Below are 24,068 nucleotides of genomic sequence, written 5' to 3'. Positions count from 1 at the left end.
GAGCATCACAGGTCAGACTCACAGCCCTGTCATGATGATGTATTCGTACAGCTGTTTTGTACTGAGCACCTGTGATGTGCCAGGCACGGCCTTAGATGCCATGGATGCGGTGGGTGGATAAGACAAAACCCCTCCCCACAGACCTGAGATGCTCTTCGGATTGCTACCGATGCTGGCAGTACCAAGCGTGAGCTAAGCTCCCACGTGACTCCTCTCCTTTACCCTCACAGCAGACCCATAGGATAAATTCCAAAGTCCCTCCTCTTTTCATGATGCTGAGGACACGAGAGCTCAGCAAAGTTAAGTGAGCTTTCCAAGGTCAACCACTAGGAAGTGGCAGAGTCAAGACTCAAATCTAGATCTGTGGCTCCAGGCTCGGTGTCCTTGCTCATACAGTCCTGACACCTTCCCCTGCAGTTACTCAGCCTTACTCGGGACCAGTGGGACCCCCACTGCACATTCGCATCACCTGGGATTCTCAGGCCCCACCCTCAGAGATGCTGGCTCCCTTGGTCTGAGATGAGGCTTAAGCAACGTATACATACGTATAAGTATATGTGTGTATATATCTATGTATATCTCTCTGTGTGTGTGTGCGTGTGCGTGTGTGTTAATCCTTTGTTCACCGAGATTGGGAAGTGCTGCTTTATAACATTTCACACTGCCCACACGTATGGGTCTATGGTAAATGCTTTCCTACGCTTTATCCGCCATCCTTGCAATAACCCTGGAGGTACGTAAGTATCCTCATTGTGCCACTGAAGAAACTGAGGCCCAGAGAGCAGAGAGGTAATAAGGTGACTTGCTCCCATAGATGCTAAGGGAGGACGTAGGCTGAGGTTTGCACCCTGGGCCTGTGACTCCAAACCCAGTGGTCCTCACTTCTCTGCAGGGACGTCTGTGGGTCTCTGATGCAATGGGGCGGGGCGTTCCTGCCAGCTAACTCCCAAGCCTCATCTGGATGCTGATGAGCAAGGGCTTCAGGGCACACAGCCTGGAGGCTTCCTTTTGTCCCCAGCAATGAATGTTAATTTCCCAATAATGAGGCCTTTCTCCACTTCGCACTTCAGAGAGTTCTCCTTGCTGTTTTGAGTGCCTTCTATTATCAGGAGCCATATTTGCATCTTAGACTGTGACTTAATGGCTGACCCCAGAGTCTGTGCAATTTAAAGACTTGGCCTAAGATTAATTAGCATCCCTCCGCAGTCTCTCCCTGTGCTCCCACACTTCACAGGGCCTAATCATGGCTAATTTCCTGGCTTTCTGATGCCATGAAGGCTGTAATTGGCCTTCTGTACCGCATCCGTCAGGGGTCAGTCAGTGCTAACAACAGAGACCTCTCAGGCTATTTGAAGCATAAATGAATGGAAGGCAGGGAATTGGGTGCTTGCATCCAGCGAGAGGATGGGCTCTGAGCCAGGCCTCCAGGAATGGTACCCAGCATCCTAACGCGGACCTACCAGGAAAGCTGCTACCTAGGACACAGGAGGGAAGGTGGGGATCAGCCTCAGGAACGTGTCGCCTGAGCTGTGATCCAGGAATCAGGAAGCCAGTGCCACAACCGTTGGCCTCAGAGTGATGCTGTGTCTGCTAGAGCGACACTTTGAAGAAAGACCTTGCTCACAGCTCATCCAGCCAGGGTGGGACATGGATGAAAACACTCGTGGCCTCTGCCACATGCTTAGCACAGAAACAGCCAGCGTGTGTCCCCTCCTTCCCACCTCACTTCCTTCTGCTGTCCCTGCCTTCCATGAGGCCGTCTGATCTGCTGCACCCATGTCAAATCCAGACCCCAGCTGGGAGGGAGGTTGGGAAATGCACTGTCTGGCTTTCCAGCCTCTACTGAGCTGAGAGGCACCCTTGGAGGAGAGCGGAGTGGGTGCTGGGGGGCCACCCCCCCACCTTCGCGTCGACTCTGTTCTACCCACACACAGCCCTTTGGGGACCAGCCCTCAGAGTGAGACAAACCCGGGAACCTTCAGAAGTGGTGGTGAGTGGACTGGGAGCCATATGATGAGAGAAGCCATCCATTAAGTTAGCGGACATGTATTACCGCGGGCCAGGCACTCTGCAAGCCTCTGGGGTTAAAAAACAAAAATCAGGAGGGCTTCCCTGGTGGCGCAGTGGTTGGGAGTCTGCCTGCCGATGCAGGGGACACGGGTTCGTGCCCCGGTCCGGGAAGCTCCCACATGCCGCGGAGCGGCTGGGCCCGTGAGCCATGGCCGCTGAGCCTGCGCGTGCGGACCCTGTGCTCCGCAATGGGAGAGGCCACAACAGTGAGAGGCCCGTGTACCGCAAAAAAACCAAAACAAAACAAAAATCAGGCTCAGTTCCTGCCCTGGAAGAACTGACTGTGAAGACATGGGCACTGCTTATCCTGGGGGGAAGGTGCAACAGCTGTTCTCCAACAGACGGAGGGCTAGCCCGGTAGACTCTGAAAGTTAACAGCTTGAAGCCTGTGGGCTGAACTGGCCCCCCAGATAATGGTTTTTGGACTCACACGGTTTAAAAAGACTTAATCACTTGGTAACATTTAAATTCAAAAGATTTTACACATTGTTTTAAAAGTTAGATTCCTCCTTGCCTAGGGAAGCGGGAAGATCTGGCCCCCGTGCTGGGCCGCCGCCCAGAAGGCAGCCATCCGTGGCAGCCGAGTGGCGGTTCCCAGTTTAGACAGCGAACAGCCCTGTTTGCCGTGGTCCCCACCACTCCCTTTAGAGCCCCAGCGCCGAGGCCGAGTGGTAGTTGCAGTTGGTCATTGTGCTCTGGCTGCTGCTTCTCTTATCCCCAGCAGCCTCCCCCTTTGCCATTCCCCACCTGGCTCACTGGGGCATTTGAACCTGGGCCCCTGGAGAGTAGAAGGGAATGGGCTTTGGAGTCAGACAAACAGCTTACTAGCTGTGTGCCCCGGAGCCAGCCACGTGGCCTCTCCAAGCTTCGCGCTCAGCATCCGTAAAGCCTCCCAGGGCTGCTGGGAAGGAATGTGTGTATCGTATGTGTCACGGGCGGTCCGTCAGCAGGGGCTGTCGGCTCCCTCAGGTAGGAGCACCTGGAGGCAGGTGACAGACAAGTCCAGATGGTTAAGAGCACAGACTCAGGAACCCAGCGGCCTGGGTTCAAAGCCTCAGCTCTACCAGTTGCTGGCTGTACGGCCCTGGATAAGTGGCTTGTCTTCTCATCTGTAAGTGGGGCTGGTAATGGTACCCTCCTCAGCGGGTAGTTGCTGAGGACTGAGTGAGCGAACCAGTGTTTGTAGAATGCACCAACCGGTGCCTGGCACAGAGGAAGCCGACAGTAAACGGTAGTGACCGTTGTAATCAGCTGAGAGGCAGGCAGATGCCGAGGGCGGCTCTTCACTCCAGAGACTTCCTTCACTCGTTCAGTCCTTCATTCATTCCGGGACCATCTACTGGACACTTGCAGGTGCTGGGGTCAGAGCAGTAAGTGAGGCAGGCTAGGCCAGCTCTGGTGTGTGGGTCGGGGCTCTAGAAGACCCCAGAAAGGAGCTTGCGTTTCATCTTACACGTGAGGACTCCCCTGGAGGGTTTTCAGCAGGAGACTTGTGTGTTGGGTTCCTGTTTTGGGTACATCCGCAGCGTTTGCACGGGAGGACCAGGTGGGGGCTGGGAAGTGGGGCTCCCGGTAAGCCTAACGGGCCTTTTCTCTCTCCCAACCTTCCCCAGCCCCACCCTTGCACCTGCTCCCTTCCCCCAGCTTCCCCTTCTCATTTCAGCTTTCTCCAGGTCACAGTTTTTATCTCCCTCAGTATTCGTTTGTTGAAATTTTCCAAGAGAGAGACCTTCTGAGTCTCTCAGCTTGTCTTTGTTACTCGGGTCACGGCCTGGCCTGCCGGTCAGCCTGACGAGGCGCCCGCTCAGGCCTCAGTCGGCCGGGACTGGAGGTGGGGACCAGGTCAGACGACTCAAAGCCTGCCTGCCCTAGAGCTGTCCCCTGAGCAGGGACTGGGTCCCCACCTTCTCGCCGAGGAGGCTGTAGGCAGAACAGTAACTAGACTCGATTTGCCAGCTGCACTGTTACTGTCAAGAGGAAGAGGGAACGGATGGGCTTCCTTTGGCCCCAAGAAGTGGAGTAAAGTAGAAAGTTTCTCCATGGTGGAAAGTACATGGAGACAGATTTGGGGGTGCGAAGGATAGAGAGGAAGGCGGTCTCTCTGTCTCCATCCTTTTGGATGGGTACCACTGCCCTTGGAGGCGGCCAAGGTCAGGCAGAGTGGCCGAGGCAGCAGAATCTCCAGTGGCCACTGGTGGCCAGTTCTCAAAAGCCACCCCATCAGGAGAGGGACCATAGCCCTGACCCAGTCCTCTTGTGTGCTGTGCCCAGCAGGAGGGACAGGTGGGGCCGCACAGTCACTGGGTGTGTTCACACAGGCCGCGGCCGGGTCAGCCGGGGACACAGCGGTCACAGCCAGCCCCCAGCCAGCACCACTTTCTCCCTGTTGCATCCCCGCCCCCTCCGACTTGTCACCTTGCCCGTTTCTCTGAGCGGCCCCCTAAACTCTCTTGAGTCCCACGTAACCTTTCCACTGACCAAGCCCGATGCCTCTTCCAGTAGAATAGAGTTGCCAGCTTAGGGTCTTGCCCACCAACTAGGAAGCGCTTTTGGGTGGAGCTGCCCTGATGGAAGGGGCTGCCGCAGGTGCACGGGCCTGAGGATACCTGGGCCAGAAGGTCAGAGAGTCATCCAAATGCTGGGCGAGATGCTGACCGCTCCACCCGTAAAACCCTTCCCTGACTCTCCAGTGCTGGGGGAGCCAGGGAGGCAGTTGGCGACACTGGGCTGGGCTTCCGAGCGGCCGCCTGCGCTGTGGATCGGGCTGGTGGTGATAAATGGCTCTTGTTGATGCTGTCCTTTTTTCCCCCACTGCTTCTCGGCCTTAGATCTTCCTGCTGCTACCAGTGGATGAAGATTTATGGCTTCCTCAGACTTGTAATACTTGGGTGGACAGAGGCCTAATCAACAGAGCCGTCGTTTACCAAAATGCTGTCAGAGTTGATGAACGTCATCGGCTCTTAGCATTAAATTGGTAGTGAAGGGATTGGCCTTCCAGCGATTTACTGTGGGGTGTGCTTTCCTTAAAGGCCTGGAAAGCAAGTTCATTGCAGTTATTAAAGCAAAGGCTTTGTCCTCGCCCTGCTGCCATATCCGCTTTCCTGTTGGGGGCCAGGCAGCTTAAACACCTCCAGGAAAGCTCGTGAGTGAAAATGTGAAGCGTGTGGGGCCCTTCCCTTTGTTTTCTTCTTTTTTCTGAGTTTTGAAAACCCCTGCAGTGAGGACCATAAATGAAACAACCCATAAAGCATCAGGCTTCACAGTGACCTTGCTTGACACAGACTGTCAGCACGCGAATGCTGTTATTTGTAAGAGATCAGACAGATCCGGGAAGAACATCTCAAATAAGGTCGATTTATTCCCCACCCCAACCCAAAGCTGGCTCTGTCAGTATCTTCAGAGCTCTCCCACCTCTAGAGGGAGCCGTTTACATACTGCACAACCTGTGCAACCGTCCAGGGCAGCCCCCAGCCTTGCTCTTTTTTTCTAACTGATAATAAGCGTTAATGCAGACCTCTTAGAATACTTTGCTAAGAGGGGTGGCAATACACACAAAAAACTCTGAGCACGACACTGGGCTGAGTGTGGCTGAGTACAGAACAAGCTGGCCTTGGGCTGGCAAACTGGAACACGGCTGTTTAGGCATGAGGGCTTTTAAACCCTGTTCCAGTATATGGTCGATACCGCAAGGGAGTATCAGGTCTGGGCACTTGCAAGTAGGCAGGAGAGAGCGGCCGCTTAGAAACACCCACTCTGGGTAAAGTGGTGTGCCGAGCGGGGAGCCAGCCAGCAGCTTGGGCATCATCTTCGCAAGGGCGTGGAGGTGGGAGACAGGGAGCGGGTGGGTGAGCCCAGGGACTGGGTTGGAACCTGCCACCTCGCTCTCCTCAGCAGCAGGTGGGCGTCCTCGTATGGGCGGGGCTGCTTGCCATCTCCTCCCGACGTGGGTAGAGGCACCTCCCCGGGGCTGGGGCGGGAGAGCCGGCCAGATGGAGAGACTATTTATTTCCCTCTCCAGCGCCCACTCAGTGTTTAGACACTCTTTCTGGACCGCATTAATTTTGTCACATGTTGCTTCATAAACACATTTTCCGTTATGTGTGCTGGGTGGGTTCCTTGAGGCCCGGACATTGGTTTAAAAATTATTTTATATCTTGACATGTTTCCAGAGCCTAGTACGCAGTTAGCACTTGGTAAGGACTTGCTGATTGTTCCTTAATGCCTATTGCAAACCTGTCTCCTGATATCTTGGTGAGGTGAGCGGTTGTGCTAAGCTCCTTGGAGGGAGGATGGAAAAGCTGCAGAACAGAGAGACACACATGGACTCTTCTCCTTGGACGCTGGAGAGCCTTCTCGTATTTATAATTAAGATCAGACCAGTAGAGCTGCATTAATCCCAACTCTCTTACTTGCCAGTGGGAATTCCCACTTCAGGTATGGCTGGATCCAGGTGCTCAGACAATGTAGCAGGGCTCATTCACCATCACCCAACTCTGCTTTTTCCCATGTTGCCCTGGGTGAACCAAGATGGCCACCAGCAGCTCCCAACTTACATTCTTTCACCTGCTGTTACATTTCTTTGGCTTCCCTAAACCAATCACCCAGAGACCGTGGGCCAGCAGGATCTAATGCTCAGAGTGGCCAGGCCTGGGTCATGTGCTCTACCCACCCCTGGATGCAGTTCCACATGAATGCTTGGGTTGGGAGTGGGGAAAGGGAGGATTTCCCAAAAGAAAACCAGGGTACTTTTACCAGAAGACAGGGGAACGCATCCCGGACAGGCAGAAGCAATAGTGCCCACCACAAAACCTCACAGACCTCCTGATCTCACACCTCGCCAACTTTAATGTGCATGTAAATCACCCGGGTTCTTGGTAAAATGCAGATTCTGATTCCTGCATCTGAGGTGGGGCTTGAAACTTTGCATTTCTCACAAATTCCTAGGAGAAGCCAATGCTGCTGGTCCCTGGATCCTCGTCCCAGCCCTCCCTTTCCAGAGAAAGGAACAGAAACCCATGGAGGAGCCAGGCTGCGCCCCAGGTCTGGGCCCCGTGCCCAGTGGTCCTCGCTCTGTTCCCCCTCCTCCTTCCCTCCTCCACTCTTGGACTGTTTCTTCCCAACATTTTTTTTTTTTTTTTTTTTTGCGGTACACGGGCCTCTCACTGCCATGGCCTCTCCTGTTGCGGAGCACAGGCTCCGGACGCGCAGGCTCAGCGGCCATGGCTCACGGGCCCAGCCGCTCGGCGGCATGTGGGATCTTCCCAGACCGTGGCACGAACCTGCGTCCCCTGCATCGGCAGGCGGACTCTCAACCACTGCGCCACCAGGGAAGCCCCTTCCCAACATTTGAACGTCACTGAGTGGTTTCCGGGAGGAGGGAGGAGCACATTGTGGAACACCCATCCCAGCCATGAACTTCAAAGCCTTCACAGCTTCATCCTGGTCCAAGGCGGGAAAGCCCCCAGGAGCCTCCTGGCCTGGAAAGGCCCAGGCCTGTGGATTCCGTGGTGCCCGCCCTCCACGTGGTGCCCACTGCTGGCGCCAACAGACTCTCTGGGAGCGAGTTGACAAAGCCTGGGAGGCAGTGCCACCACACGGGAGGCCAGAGCCCAGGGCAGCGAGACCGACGGCCAAAAGGAAGATGGGTGGAAGGTGCAGTTCCAGAAAGAGCAAGGCGCACTTGGAGTCTGGCGAACATCGCCACAAGACGGGATCGCCTGTGGCAGGAAAAGTGTCCCAGGGCCCCTTCCTCGTGCACCTCTGCCTCCCCGTCTCCGATGGGGGGCTCCCTACCTGCCTTTTTCTGCCTCTTACACTCTCCAAGGCCTTTTCCTGGAATGATCTAGAGCCCAGCTCCTGCCCCTTTAGTGCTAAATAGTCTCAGGAAATTCTTGAATCCCTCCTTGTTCTCCCCAAAGGCCACTGTAGCCCAGGCTGGATACATTTCTTCTTCACTTGCCTGTTGGGGACAATACAGCATCGAGGTGCAGGACTGGGGTCAGTCAGAAAACTACAGCCCCGGGGCCAAATTCGGCCACAGCCTGTTTCTGTAAATCAAGTGTTCTGGGGACACAGCCGTGCCCATTTGTGTAGGCATCGTCCAGGGCTGCTCTGAGCTACAGTGGAACAGTTGACGGTTGTAGCAGAGACCGCAGGGCTGGCAAAGCCTTAAAATATTTATTCTTTACAGGAAACTGGCTCATCCCTGTTTTCGAATAAGGCCTCTGGAGCCACGCTGCTGGGGTTCAGATCCAGGTCCGTGGCTTCCTAGCTGTGTGACCTTGGCCACGTGGCTTACACCCTTGAGCCCCGGTCTCCCCCTGGGATGGCTGTGAGGACTAAGTGAGCAAATGCCCCCGAAGCTCTTGGAGTGGCACCCGCTCTGCATTAAGTGACTTGATGCCCCAGGTGATGGCAGGGGGTGGGGTGGGAGTGCGGGCGGCGTGGACGCGATGAGAAAGAACTTCCGTCCTAACCCACGAGAGTCCCGCAGGTCAGCAAGGCTCACCATCCTCATCATCTAGATATAATAATAGCTCGTTTCACTAAGCTTGTGGGGAAGCTGAATCTCACCCCGGGGGTGGAGGGTTCTTACGCTGGGGCATCAGGGGAAATGCAAGCTCTAAATCACCCTTGACTGTCCCTCGGCTGGGAAGCAGGTCCAGTCCGCATGGCTTGGTGGACCTCTTCTGACTCTCAGAGTGACATTTAAGGAGGCCCTGGCTCTCGGATTTGTGCACGGGCGCGGCCTCACGCATAGGGAACGCCTCCTTAGACGTTGCTCCCTGGGCACCTGGCCCGCCTCACACAGGCCCCAGCCTCGCTTACCAAGTCTAGCACAGCCAAGGCTGGACCGGGGGCGGTTTCTTTGCTTGACTACCCAGGTACTTTGGTCCTGGGTCCGTGGTGGATGAAACATACCCTTGGGGGGAGGTCTGGCCCCCTGTGCAGACTTGATGCCACCTAAGGTGAATGGTGCAGCCCCACTGCGCTGCTCATCACAGCCCCTCGCCAAGGGCTCAGCCCATCACCACGAGTCATCCTCATGGCAGTTCTGCGAGGAAGATGTCATTAGTGCCACTCTGACAGATGTGGAAACCGGTGCCCAGCGAGGGTCCATGACTTGCCCAGGGCTGCACAGGGAATAATCATCACAGTGCCAGGGATCGAACCCGTCTGCCTGAATTTAGAACCCAGGCCCTAAACCACATGTGAGCAACTCTAAAACAGCCACAAAGAGTGACGAGTGCCCAAAGGAGGGTTATCCACTAGGGTGCAGCTCAGCTGCACGTAGTGGACACTGAACCACTGGGGCTTAAAGATTGTTGTTGTTCTTCCTCTGACACGAACAAGGCATTTGGAGGCAGCCAGGCTGCTAGGACGGGTGGATGATGCCCCCAGGGACCCAGGCTCCTTCGGTTTTGCCGTCCTTAGCACATGGCTTTCTTTCTTATTCTCACAAGATGGCTACCCTGCTCCCAAATGTTACATCCACATTCCATCAGGAAGAAGGATAGAAAGATAATGGGCAAAAATCCTGTGTCCCTGAGTGAGTCTTTTTTTTTTTTTTTTTTTTTGGCTGCGTTGGGTCTTCGTTGCTGCGCACAGGCTTTCTCTAGTTGCGGCGAGCGGGGGCTACTCTTTGATGTGGTGCGTGGGCTTCCCATTGCGGTGGCTTCTCTTGTTGCACAGCACGGGCTCTAGGCCCACGGGCTTCAGTAGCTGTGGCACACGGGCTCAGTAGTTGTGGCTCGCGGTCTCTAGAGCACAGGCTCAGTCGTTGTGGCACACGGGCCTAGTTGCTCTGCGGCATGGGGGATCTTCCCGGACCAGGGCTTGAACCCGTGTCCCCCTGCATTGGCAGGTGGATTCTTAACCACTGCGCCACCAGGGAAGCCCCCCTGAGTGAGTCTTGATTAACAGGGCAACAGTGGCTTCCTCGGCGGCTCCTCCAGCCGCTCACATCTGCCTCACACGCCTTCCCAGATGCAATGGCCTCCAGCGACACGACCATCTTAAAGGGGCACAACGCCGACTGGATAGAATCGGGGCTCCATTAAGTCAGGATGGAGAGGGCCATGGGTAGCTATTGGGTGGTCCGACACGACCATCTTAAAAGGGCACAACGCCGACTCGATAGAATCGGGGCTCCATTAAGTCAGGATGGAGAGGGCCATGGGTAGCTATTGCGTGGTCCGACATGACCATCTAAAGGGGCACAACGCCGACTCGATAGAATCTGGCCTCCATTAAGTCAGGATGGAGAGGGCCATGGGTAGCTATTGGGTGGTCAGGGGGTGTCTCCAAAGTTTAGATAGGACTTGGGTACATGGAGAAGATTTGAAAGAACGGCCTTAAGGTCGGGAGAACAGCATGAGCAAAGGCACAGAGGTGGGGGAGTCTGGGGCCCAGGCAAGAGTCAGGACTGTGTCACCAGCAACATAAACCCTATTCACATTGGCTTAAGCAAAAGAGAGGAAGCTTCAGCGATGTCTTCCTTCAGGCATGGCTGGATCCAGGGGTTCTGAACAAATCCACCAGGACTCTGCTTCACTCTTTCAGCTCTCTTTATCTCTGTGGAAGGGGCACAATGGTCCCCAGCAGCTCCTGGGGTGCCTCCCTGTAGCTTAACACCCCTGTAGGAAGAGAGCACCTCCTCCGACAGCTGTAGCAGGAGCTACTGTCATTGGCTGCCTTAGGTCCATTGCCGTCCCTGAACCGCTGGCCAGGCATATTGTGAGGGATGGAATGGGCTGATTGGCCAGGCCTGAGTCACATTCCCACCCTCCCTTGGGCCACATGTGGACTGAGTCAGGGAGGGAAATGGGGCCTGGAGGAAAATGAGGGAGACCTTTCCTGCAGGCTGGGGAATGGGTGCTGGGCTGACAAAGCTGCAGATATTCGGGGTACAGGAGGCAATTTTGCTTGGCCCAGGTGTCAGGTGTGTGAATGTATGTGTGGGAATCAATGCGGGAAAGATCGGTTGGGGCCGTGTTGTAGAGACCTTCACATGCCAGGTATACACCATTTAGGGTACAGGTCTGGCTCCTAAAGCAAGGAGATCCAAATATTGGCTTAAACAACATGAAAGTTGATGTCTCTGACATAGGTTAGCGGTGGGCAGTCACCTTGCTCTGAGAGTTCATGGAGGAACCCCAGCACAACCTCTTTTTTTCACTCCAGCATCCTCCAGCTGTTGCCCCCTCCCCACAGTCCTCAGCAGTCGGCAGGAAGGGGGGCAGGGCAAGGGGGGGGCTCTCCCCTTCCCTTTCCGGGCACAACTTCAAAGATGTACATGCCCCTCTCACCCACCCACACACATCACGGACCAGAACGTGTTCACCTGCTCCCTCCCAGCCGCAGGGGATGCTGGGAGCATCACTTGAACATCTGGAGACTCAGTACAAGAGAGAAAGGGGAAACGGACATTCCAGGGACAGCCTGTGGGCTGCCACACCAGGCCAAAGGATGGGTATCCTAAAGAATGATCCAGGGAGTGCTAGGAGGAAGAGGCCCCACCACACAGTTTCCATGGCCCCAAAAGTTTGGGGTATGTTCCATCTGTATTCTGTTTTAGGATATCCACAGTGTGTGTGGAGGAGGGGGTGAGGGGGCCATTAAAGGCCCTGAGAAGTCCTGGCCCAAAACCCGGGCTTTCCTAAACTTATTTAGATCACAAAGCCCATTTGGGGAAGTTTAGCACCCACTAAAATTCTACCGATAAGTTATTTCAAACCAAAAAAGTTACTGAAAAATTCTACTGAACACACTTTGGGCAGTAAGAACCAGTAAAGACTTGAGCGGAAGTGGCGTGACCCATCCAGCTGGCCTTCCCGGGATGATGCCGGGCCAGGTGCACCCCGACCTGGCTGCTGTCATGTGCAGCGAACCCCTACAGTGCTTGCCCCTCGGAGGAAACAAGAGGTTCGTTTCACTGTATCTGAAACGGTCTGACTTTTTGTGTATAGAAATCTGTGCAGATCAGGACGGAAGCTGGCCCGCGACTCCACATCGAGCCTCCTCCGGACTATTCTGAAGATTGTGAGCCACGTGGGGGTGTGACTGTCAAGGCAGAGGATGCTCCTGGGGATCGTCCACAGGTAGGACTGGCCTCGGCTCGGGGCTATAGCGGCTCTCGGGGGCGCTTTCTAACAGTTACTTATTCCTTCCTTTGCGAGCCCTTGCCTTCCTTCACTCTTGCATTTATTTCCCGCACTTTAACAAGCAGACAAATCTTGTGCTAGACGCTCTGCTAGGGAGGGACCCAGTGTCCAAAGGTCAGCAAGGCTGGTGTCTGACCCAAAAGAGGCAAAAGCATATAATCCCTTTACCGCAAGAGGGAGCTGAGAGGTGGGGCAGGGCATAGCGGGACCAGGAGGGAGAGTATCTAGGAAGGCTTCCTGGAGGGAGTGACATTTACCTGGTTCCTAAAAGCTGGATAAGAGTGTGAGGGCCAGGGAGGTAAGGATAGGTAAGCCGAGCTGATACTCAGCCTGTCCACATCTGTATGCCTAAACCTGTTGTTAAATATTTTGAATATCTACGCCCCCTCCCCCTCCTGCCACGGCACCAGAAACCACACATGGCAACACCCAGAGGCCCTGTGTAGCTGTAGCTCAGAGTCCCTGGCCGTGTAGCAGCTCACAGGGTTGACCATGGGGTGTTTCACTCCCCTTCCTCAAATTGTCATTTCATTTCTGAAATCCTTGGAATTGCAACAGTAAACCCCGGTCTCCCATTCAACAAGCATTTGTTGGGTACCTACTTCTGAGCATCAGGCTGTGTCCTAGGCACCAGAGATGCAGAAATGAACAAAACTGACAAGGGGCCTATTCTTAACAACTCATGTTCCCGAGGGAGAGACAGACAATAAAGAATAAAACCAAGAAATAAATAATGCGATTTCAGGTATTGATACGTTCTAGGAAAACAAAACAGAAAGGGGAGATGGGACAGCCAGGAGATCAGACAGCATGGGAGAGAGGGAACATTAGACGGTAGAGAGGGAAGGAACGCCTCTCTCAGGTATGATGTTTCAGCTGAAACTTGATGGATAAGAAGGAGCCGGCTTTGGAGCCAGCAATGGGAAAAGCATTCCAGGCGGAGGGAACAGCGGGCACGGATGACCTGAGGCTGGGCTTGTTCAAGGGTGCATGATGTAGATGTGATGTGAGCCAAGGGAAGTTAGAAGGCGATGAGGTTGGCGGGGCAGAGGGGCAGACCTGGCACGGGTAGGGATGGAGAGTTGAATTTTATTTCAAGGGCATCGCTCTTATAATTAGAATGAGTATGTAAATTATCTCCATGGTTATATACAAGCTAAATTTTGGAGAGGAGGCAGAGTCAAGTTGCTAAGCCAGTCCTGCCCCATTTGCCAGAATGAGACTGTTCAGCCACAGACCCGGGCTGCAGATTCCAGAGCCTCACCAGGAGGACAGACTTCCTTCCGCATGTGACCTTCTGTACCAAAAACCTGCTTTTCTGAAATGAAAACGACTCAAAAAGGAGATGGGAATGTCATCCAGGAAACATTCCTCTGATCACCATTGCATGTTGGTGTTTCCTTCTTTGCTTGTAAAGGAAGGACGATTTAAGGAGCAGGGGATCACTTTGTTTCACATTCCGGCTGCAAAAAATCTGAAAGTTAAAGTTAATTGCAAATTTTTGTCTTCCTGGAAAAAAAAAAAAGTCCTTTTCAATGGAAGGACCCAAAGACCTTGTTTCCTTAAAAACAGTCCACAGAAATGGGATTCTTACAGTGGGAAAAATCGTGGACTTTATTGCACTCAACATGCACCTCCCACACGACACAGACAGACAGACAGACAGACAGACACACACACACACACACGCTTTTGAATCAACCAAAAGGTTCTCTGCTCAGGATCAGTCTGTGCAAACAGCCCTCAGCTTCCCTTAGGGAGGCGGGTTTGAAGCCAAGTTCAGTCTGTTGCAACCCTAGCCCCGCCCCCTGTCTCAGAACGCATGCATGCCCTTCAAGCAGGAGGCATGCTCGTCCTCTCCTCCTTTGGCCATTTGGTACCGCCTGTTAATTGAACATATACAGTCTTCCTTCTTTTGCAAGCTTCCAAGCTCCCTGCAACACCACGCAGCCTGTCCCTCACAAGCTATTAAGCTCCATTAGCATTCCTGCGTGAGCGTGCTCTGAATCAGCATCTCCCTGCTCACCCGCAATTAATTTTCTCCACTGTGAGTGCCTGATTGTATTTCTTCCTTCCCTTTTTCTCCCCAGCTTGAGGGGGCACTCCATAAGCCTTCACAGTCAGTTTCCCCTTAGAGTTATTTTCCTGCTAAGTGAAAGAGTGAAATGGCCATGCCAGTTTTCGGCAAAGACAGAAGCCTTAATAGATGCAATCTGAACAGAGAAGGAAAAATAATGCCTGGCTACGTATACTCAGCCCCCCTCACACTGTTTGCAAGTGCAGTCTGAAATGGAGCAAAAGGAATTGCTGTCCGCATGTGTACTTTTCATCTGACCTTCACTGTTGAAACACACCAGCCTTTTCGCCTTCAGTCAGATCCTTAGTGAACTTCAATTTCTTGGCACTCTGAGTTCACAGACCCGCATATGCAGACGTGTTCTGTTGGCCTTCACCCCCGCTGACTGTGCCTTTTTAAAAGATGTGAATTACTCGCTGACATTTAAGAATCAGGAGAGTTCATGTCAAAATCTGAATTGGGGGTTTCTCTTGAAAAGTCGAAAGATTTAGGAATTACATTCTTAAATGACAGCCGCGAGTGGAGCTGGGGGGCAGCTGTCCCCTTAGACAAGTGTGTGCTGCATGTACCACAGTCCCCACCATGCCCCAGGCACCATCTAGACGCTGAAGCTAAAACAGACAAGTACATAATATGCCAGCAGATGATCGGGCTTGAAAGAGAACTAGGGCAGAGCAAGGGGCTAGAGAATGTGGGCAGAGGCTGCCATGTGATATGGGAGGACGGGGCTTACCCTTGATGAGGTGCTGTGTGAGCAGGGGCCTCAAGGAAGCCAGGGAGTGAGTAGGTAGAGAAGAGCTTCCACACACAGGGAGCAACAGCTGCAGAGGCCCCGAGGAGGGAGGACAGCAAGGAGGCCAGTGTGGCTGGAGGTGAGTGAGCAAGGGGACAAGGAAGAGGGGGTGAGGCCAGAGACGTAGCCAAGGCTTAGATGGCACTGGGCTTTGAGGGCTGCGCTAAAGGTGAGGGATTCTACTTTGAGTCAGAGGAGAAGCCATCATAGGGTTTTGTAAGCCATTGTAGCTTAACAACTCCAGGGAAAGGAGGACACCTCTTTCTTTCCAGAGAGTTCTGCCTAAGTGCCAGGTCTTGGTTATGTTGGCTTGCCTTGGGGTGTGTGTTACAATGGATAATAAGGCTCCATTTAAATGCTTTCGGCTCCATTTAAGGACCAGGAATGAAAGTACACATTTTTTTTTCTATTATTAAGGTATCCTTTTTTTCCTGACAATGCATGATCAATGTTAAAAATTCAAATGATAACACAGAAAATAAAAGTCCTCTCGTAATCCCACTGCCCCAGAGATTAGTGCCGTGAATAGGTGGGTATATTACCATCCAGACTAAAAATTGCATATATTCATTATTTTCCTTGAAAGTATATATTAATGATATCCAAGATGAGATAGTTGATCTGGAACGTTCCAGTCCTGGCCTGTTCCCAATGAGTGGTATTTTTTGCATTATCTTATCAGTCCCTGAGAGCGTGACAGGTGATGGGAAGAAGATTGGCCCACTCCGGCATCTCCTGGAACACCTTCTCTGAGTTTTTCTTTCCATTGTGTAGATCCTGGAGTGGCGTGAATTGGATATTTGGCCACAATTGCAATTCAATGTTTTGAAGTCATTGTTACTTGCTGACACATACAACAACTAAAGACCTGTCTTAACCCGTGTGCCACCGGCAGGGCTGCCACATGTGGACTCTGCTGTGGTCCATGAAGGCTCACCCACCTGTCGGTACAGTGTAGATTATGGGGCTGCGCCATCACTGGTGGAGCATCCCTCAGTGGACCAGCCCACCCCACTTTGTCCCCGGCAGGGCTCCTCAGCAAATCCCTTCAGTCACCCTTCATTAATTTCAATGGTGAGACTTAAAAAAGGAAGGATCGTTTTTTAGGGCAGTTCTATTGCTTGGGAACTTCTGCTGTTTCAGATTGCCATATAAATAACCTTTGAGTGAGTGCCTTTTTAAAAAATTTTATTTGTTTATTTATTTATTATTGGGTCTTCGTTGCTGCGTACGGGCTTTCTCTAGTTACGGCGAGCGGGGGCTACTCTTCGTCTTGGTACGTGGGCTTCTCATTGCAGTGGCTTCTCTTGCGGAGCACGGGCTCTAGGTGAGCGGGCTTCAGTAGTTGTGGCACGCGGGCTCAGTAGTTGTGGCGCACGGGCTTAGTTGCTCTGTGGCATGTGGGATCTTCCCAGACCAGGGCTCAAACCCATGTCCCCTGCATTGGCAGGTGGATTCTTAACCACTGCACCACCAGGGAAGTCCCTTTTCTTGATCTTTTATTGTTCTTTCCGCATAAATGGGATTATACTATCCAGGCTATTTGATAGCCCCACTGTTTTTAATCAACAACATGCCAGGGCCATCTTACCACACCAGTACTCACTCAGCCATCTGAACCCAGTGGCTCTGAGCACTGTTTAGCTTGTTGGTGGCCAGAGTGTGAATCCCGGACCACTTACCAGCTGTGTTCCTGCAATGGTGTTGGTAAATCAGGGATGAGTTTGATCAGATGAGCTTTAAGAGCGAGAATGACTTAGGGAGGCATAGAGACCAAGAGAGAGAAAGAGGACCCCATACATCTCCAGGGACGTAAGTTTCTTTTACTACGCCCAGTTCTCTCTGCTTGCCCCTAGGATACCAAATCTCCCATCAGCACCACGCCCTGTGATTTTAATTTCTCCCTTCTGAATGTACATGGACGCCCCAACCCTCCAAGCAGTATAGACAGAGAAAGGATCCTCTTAAGTATTCAGGATGTAATGGTAAGATGGACTTTCACATCCTAACTGTCAGGGGCCAGGGTCTTCATACCAAGCAGCTGGGCCATAGGATAGACCCCACGAGAGAGTCTCCATTTACACCTAGGAAAACAACACAGATCACAACAGGATTGGATGTTAACAAAAAAGCCTCTGGCCTACCCACCAGAAGATTTCAAACAACACACGAGAGGCTTGACTTAATACCACTATTTTCTTTAATGATAGTAAAAGCTCACATTAAATGAGCACTTACTCAGTACCTAGCACTGTGTGGAGTGTATAACATCCATCACTGCATTCATTAACCCTGCAAGTTACTTGCTAGGAATTTTCATTCTCATTTTATAGTTTGAGGAAACTGAGGGATGAGAACTGATGTTGCTCACCAAGGCCTCAGAGAAGCCCAGACTGGAAGCCCAGACCCCAGGACTCCTTGTTCCATAAAATTAACAATCACAGGCCGGGAATTGCGCTGAGATGTTTTTGGGCAGGGTCTGTTGTGAATATCATTGATGTTCTGCCTAGGAGGAAGGTGTTCAGAGGTGGCCATCCATTGGTTCTGCTAAACTGTTTTAAACAACCTGGAGAAGACCTCTACTCTGACAAATATTCCCCCAGTGAACCCTGAGCTGGGAACATTGATGAAAAATGTTTTTCAAAAGTGAAGTCCAATGAGGAAACAACCAGACAAAGCCAAATTGAGGGACAGTCTACTGGCCGGGAGTCTTCAGAAATGTCAGTTGCATAAGAGACAGAGAAAGGCTGTTACAGATTAAAGGGGGCTAAAGAGATACCACAGTTATGCGATGTGAGATCCTGGGAGGTTGGGGGGATTTCTCTAAATTTAAGGATGGTTTGGAAAAATTAATAAAATTTGAAAATCATATTATATTAGAAAATAATACTGTATTGATGTTAAATTTCCTGAATTCAGCAATTATATTGTGGTTATGTAGGAAAAGGTCCCTGTTCTCAGGTTTCTGAGAATTGGTGAAGAATTGTTGAATATAGGTGATGGGTATTTGGGCATTAATTATACCCTTCTATTATACTATGCTGATAAATTTTCTATGGGTTTTACATTTTTTCAAACCAAGTTTTTAAAAAGCCAGTACATTAAGGAGGAGATAAGCTGCTTCAGTAGAGCTAAGCATCAGCAAAGGAAGAAATAGAGAAAAGTAAAAACAAGGAGACCTAGTTTAAAGAGCTTAGCAGGATTGTATTGATGTCAGTTTCTGGACTGTGCTATTATGCTGTTGTTATACGGGATGTTACCGTGGGGGAGGCTGGATGAAGGGTACATGGTATGGCTCTGTATTGTCTACAGTTAGCTCAAAACAAAAAGTAAAATCTAACTAAATAAAAGAAACACAAATGTCCAAGTCATATCATCCAGAGATTTTGATTCTGGTTCTGGATTTGGACTCAGACATGGTTCCTCTGTTTAAGCACCCCATGTGACTGTAATTTGCAGCAATATTTGAGAACCACCGTTATAAGGAAAAGATAGAGCCATGGATCTTAAAATTTGATATACACAAGAATCACTAAGGTACATCAACAGATGAATGGATAAAGAAGATGTGGCACATATATATACAGTGAAATATTACTCAGCCATAAAAAGAAACGAAATTGGGTTATTTGTAGTGAGGTGGATGGACCTAGAGTCTGTCATACAGAGTGAAGTAAGTCAGAAAGAGAAAAACAAATACCGTATGCTAACACATATATATGGAATCTAAAAAAAAATGGTTCTGAAGAACCTAGGGGCAGGACAGAAATAAAGATGCAGACATAGAGAATGGACTTGAGGGCATGGGGAGGGGGAAGAGTAAGCTGGGACAAAGTGAGAGAGTGGCGTGGACATATATACACTACTAAATGTAAAATAGATAGCTAGTGGGAAGCAGCCGCATAGCACAGGGAGATCAGCTCGGTGCTTTGTGACCACCTAGAGGGGTGGGATAGGGAGGGTAGGAGGGAGACGTAAGAGGGAGGAGATATGGGGATATATGTATATGTATAGCTGATTCACTTTGTTATAAAGCAGAAACTAACATACCATTGTAAAGCAATTATACTCCAATAAAGATGTTTAAAAAAAATAAAAGGGAAAAGTAAATAACAACAACAAAAAGAATCACTAAGGAGATATATATATATATATATATATATATATATATATATATATATTTTTTTTTTTTTTTTTGCCCATGCTGGGTCTTAGTTGCGGTACGTGAGTTCTTTGTTGCGGCATGTGGGATCTTTAGTTGCATCATGCGGGCTCTAGTTCCCTGACCAGGGATTGAACCCGAGTCCCCTGCATTGGGAGCATGGAGTCTTAACCAGTGGACCACCAGGGAAGTCCCACGATATTTTTTTAAATGCATATTTTAGGTCAAATTTTTATGCTAAGAGAGTTGTTTACAGGAGGTAGCACAGTTTTTAACAGATGAACTCCTGGGGATTCTGAATCAGAAGGTCTGAAGATTAGAGTCTCTCTCAAATGGAAGGAAAGTTTTCGAGATCATTTGGACTTTGTGGCTTTGATTTGGGGACTATAAAAGAAAGAAATGTTAAAATTGGAAGTCAAAATCTCATATGTCAGATAAAATTAAGATAACTGTAAAGTAAAAAGCAAAATAAAATAACAACAAAAATCCGGAGGTTCACAAAAGCCAGAAAGGGATGAGAGGGGGCTCTTCCCTTGTCTTCAAACCATATCCTGTACTTCTGGAAACTCGGGTAGGAGAGGATGTCACTTAATAAATGAAAGATACGAAAGCATAATAGCTCCTGGCAATATCTCCTGTATTATAGATCAGTTTCTCTCCAGAATATTGATCATTCGTATTAAGAAAAGACTAAATTATATTTAATATACATATTCTTTTAAGAAGACAAGGACGTCTTATCTATTTTAGAAGTACTTTCATTTAAAATTATTTTATTTAGGTTTTTGACTATTTAAAGGGGTGAATTTTAGATAAATAGAAAATTCATTTTGTATTATTAAGGAATTATTATATTAAGAAAATGAATATGCACCCTTCATACGTGGTTTTCTCACTTCGGTCACATTCAAAATATATCGCACATTCAAAATAGGTCTCAAACTTGAGGAAAAAAATTCAGAAAAAATAGGGGCATGTAAGAGAGGATTTCTTATTAGTTACGACTTGAAAAAGTTATGCTTAAATTCAAGATAAGGGTAGAAATATAGTGATAAATGGAAGAGGATATATCCAAAGGGGAGGGTTTGGACCCGTGACCTCAAGGGCCAGCTTCAGCTCACGGGTGTGTTTCATTGGCTGGTCTGGTGTTGTGCTATAATCATTATTGTTGCTGTTTTATGGGGTTGGCCAAACTGGAAAAGAATCCGAACAAACTTTTTGGCCAAACCAATATTTTGAATTAGAAAACTTTTATTCTGAGCATATGCACCCTTCACTCTGCCGTAGTCCTCACCTCTCCCTGTTGTCTGACACTGTGTCTCCCATTGCTGTTTCACACGACGTTACATTTTCTGAAGATGTAGGGAGCTCGTGGCTCCTGTTTTAGGGAGGAAAAAGAACCAGTGACTGTGACTCAGCAAGTCTGGAGAGGGTAGTTTGAGCTTTTCTATAAACTCTGTGGGAACTTGGCTAAGTCACACTCTTTTAGAGCCCCATTTCCTCCCCTACAACAAAAAGGGATAGATTAGATATTTCCTGTGCCTGTCAGCTCTGAAATCATACATCCTAAGGGGGAGTTTATAGGTGTTCCCATATTGCAAAATCCACAAGAACAGAGGATACGTGGTAGTTCATGGAGCCCTCCACTCATCCATTTCTGAGGCTGTTTGCAAGTTACATATTTAGAGCTTAAACACCCTCCCCCCCGCATCCCAGATCTAACCTTCATGATGGCAGAGACGTGTGCTATCTCTTGCCTGCCGTGTCTCTGGCCCCTAGAAAAGTGCCTGGCGTAGAGTTAGTTTGCAAATCTTTGTTAAGCAAGTGAATTGGGTAGTTGATTGATTGAATCAAGGAGCTAGCGTGGCAGAGAGGTTGATTAGGCACCCTGGCCAGCCCACACATAGCTGAGTTCAGTTATCACATCGCTAAGTTATAATTATGATGACAGTATTTTCCAAACTATGAATCAGGACACATAATCTGACAAAGAATTTCTGTGCTACTTGGGGTAGAAGTGTCAGTTTGGGAGATATAGCTTGGATTCTGAAATATTGGGATTTCTGGCAGAGGGTGCTAATTAAAATGAAAATTTAAATGACATGAGTGAGGGGGGGTTGGGGGACAGTAGCAAGGATGGCACTTGGCCTGGGTGTCAGGGCATGGTAGAAACTAGTGGGGATGTAGGGAACAGTCTCTACACAGCTCAGCTGACCGTCGTAGGGGCCCGGTGGCGCCAGGCTTTCTAATTTTAAAAGAAGTCAAGTATCTGGGCTTGTTTGTGTTCGATTTCTCCCATTTTTTTTTTTGGTAACTAATTCACGATTTTCTATGAACGAAACGAGATGTACCTGCTGGCCAGGTGTGGTCTTCAGGCCACCAGCTTGCAACTTTTGATTTAGACAATGAAAGCTTTGTTAGCTCCTGACAAGAGAAGAGGAAGAGGTTTTTTCCTTTCCAGTGACACTTGAGTTAGCCCCTCTGGTACCAAGAACCATCAGGGGCATGGCATCCTGAATGTACCCAGAGATGCCCAGCTGGATAGCTCAGACCAAAGGACCACCTGGCTAATGGCATTAGGAAGGTCCCTGCGCAGGTAGGTCAGACAGCACAAAGCCAGCTGAGCAGGAATAAGTCAGTGATGAGCATGAATGATTTGTGTGGAATGATGCTGAACAAGCACTAACTACCCATAAGATACAGGTCCAGAACTGAGAGATGTAGTAATCCTTTCACCTAATAGAGCATCCCTGTAAGTGAAGATACTGGATGGTATTTGACTTCCTAAAGCATCCTTTTCAATCTTAATGAAAATTTAAAATGATCTCTGAATCAATACTGGAATAAATAATCTTTTTTATTTCTTGCATTTATAGTCTACTTAGAATTTCTTAGGTATTTTCACATTATTTTGTCATTTTATATAACCTCTAATACATGAGTGATTTCTCATTAGAAAAGATTCAAACAATTAAGGAGTAAACTGAGTAAAATAGGAAAAGCTCTCTCTACCGCCCAGACACAGCAGGCCCAGCTTTCAGTTCTATTGAGCATGCATACTTTATTTATTTTGTCGTTCATTCATTCATTCATTCATTTACTGTTGTCTATTTCAGTTCATTTCTGCTTTTATCTTGATTCCTTCGCTAAACTTTTTGGTTTAATTTATTGCTTTGATTCTCCCCCCACCCCCATCCCATAACCTGGCTTCTTACTTTAAATGCTTAATTGCCTTATTTTCAGTCTTGTTTTCTAATACAGCAATTTTAAGCCTATAAATTTTCCTCTGAATACTGCTCTGTCCTTAGCTCACAAATTTTGCGTGTATGTAGTGTTTTCATTGTCATTTACTTCTTTTGGTTTGTGATTTTAGGGATTTTTTTTCTCTTTATTTAGAAGAGTTTTACAAATGTTCTAAGTAGAGAGTTTTTGTCTATCTTTCTGTGTTAATTTCTAATTTTACTACATCATGGTTAGAGATTGGTCTGTTTGATTTCTGTTGTTTTGGAAGTTTTTGAGACTTTGTTTGTGGTCTACCAGATAATTTTTATGAATGCTCTATGATATTTCAAAAGAATAATCATTCTCTTTTTGGTATAAAGTTCTCAGTATATCTATTAAAGCAAGCTATTAATTATGTTATTTAACCAGGCAATTATGTATGTCCCAGTATAGTCCCAGACCACCTATATCAGAATCACTTTGGCTTCTTATTAAAAATGTAAATTCTCATACCCCGTTCAAAGATATAGAGCTGGGTTTACAGGGGGCATGGAGTGCTCAGAGTCTTCATTTTTAATAGGACTCCCAGAAAATTCTTATGCTTATTAGCAAACCACTGCAACAGAGCCCCAGTTAATTTTTGTCTATTTAATCTGGGTGATTTCTGTGAACTTATCAATGTTCCCTTATATTTCTCTGTTTTTGCTTTAGACATTTCAAATCTGTCATTGTGTATATAGAGAGTCAAGATGTTTTCTGACAGGTTGTTTGTTTAATCCCTATGAATATATCAGTGTCATTCTCTTCGTCCCGTTTAAAGCACTAGGTGGGCCTTTTCAGTCTAAAGGCTTATGTCTTTCTTCAGCATTGGAAAATGTTCATTTATTATTGTTGTTTTATTATTTTCCATTGTTTCTGTTCTATCCTCTGGAACTTCTCTTGGACAAATGTTGGCCCAGATCTTCAAGTCTCTTAATTTTTCTTTCATATTTTTCTTTTTGTCTTTTTTTTTTTTTTTTTTTGGCGGTATGCAGGCCTCTCACTATTGTGGCCTCTCCCGCTGCAGAGCACAGGCTCCGGACGCGCAGGCCCAGCGGCCATGGCTCACGGGCCCAGCCGCTCCGCGGCATGTGGGATCTTCCCGGACCGGGGCACAAACCCGTGTCCCCTGCATGGGCAGGCGGACTCTCAACCACTGCGCCACCAGGGAAGCCCTCTTTTTGTCTTTTTATACTGTTACCATGTGAAATTGTTTGGCTTGAATTTCTAGCACATTTAATTTGTCACCTTTTAGCTCTTTCTGTACTTAGTTTATCTTTTCCAAAATGTTAATGATAAAATTAAAACTTGAGATCTCTAGCTGTTTCTTTTTCATGGATGAAATGTCCTCTCAAATCTCTCCAGGCATATTAATTTTCAGGATTCTAAAGTCTTCCTCTGCTTATTCTATTAACTCGCTTTCATTGGGTGTTCGTTCTTTTGTTAATTAAATTTTGTCCCAGTCTTCAGAGTTTTGGTTTTCCCAAATGTTTGGTCATTCTCGGTTGTCTGCTCATCTTTGTATTTGAGAATCCTACTTCT

General features: G+C 48.9%; 1 protein-coding gene across 1 annotated transcript in view; it reads left to right on the top strand.

Moving 5' to 3' along the window:
- KATNIP (katanin interacting protein) overlaps positions 1 to 24,068 on the top strand; it is a 198,503-nt gene that overhangs the window by 62,820 nt on the left and 111,615 nt on the right. The window contains exon 6 of the mRNA XM_082670946.1: positions 12,039 to 12,170. Coding sequence (XP_082527072.1) covers positions 12,039 to 12,170 — 132 coding nt within the window. The remainder of the gene's footprint in view (positions 1 to 12,038; positions 12,171 to 24,068) is intronic.

Source organism: Grampus griseus (assembly GCF_964374135.1).
Source record: "Grampus griseus genome assembly, chromosome: 14".
Classification (NCBI taxonomy): domain Eukaryota; kingdom Metazoa; phylum Chordata; class Mammalia; order Artiodactyla; family Delphinidae; genus Grampus; species Grampus griseus.
This window is presented reverse-complemented; position numbering and strand designations above follow the sequence as displayed.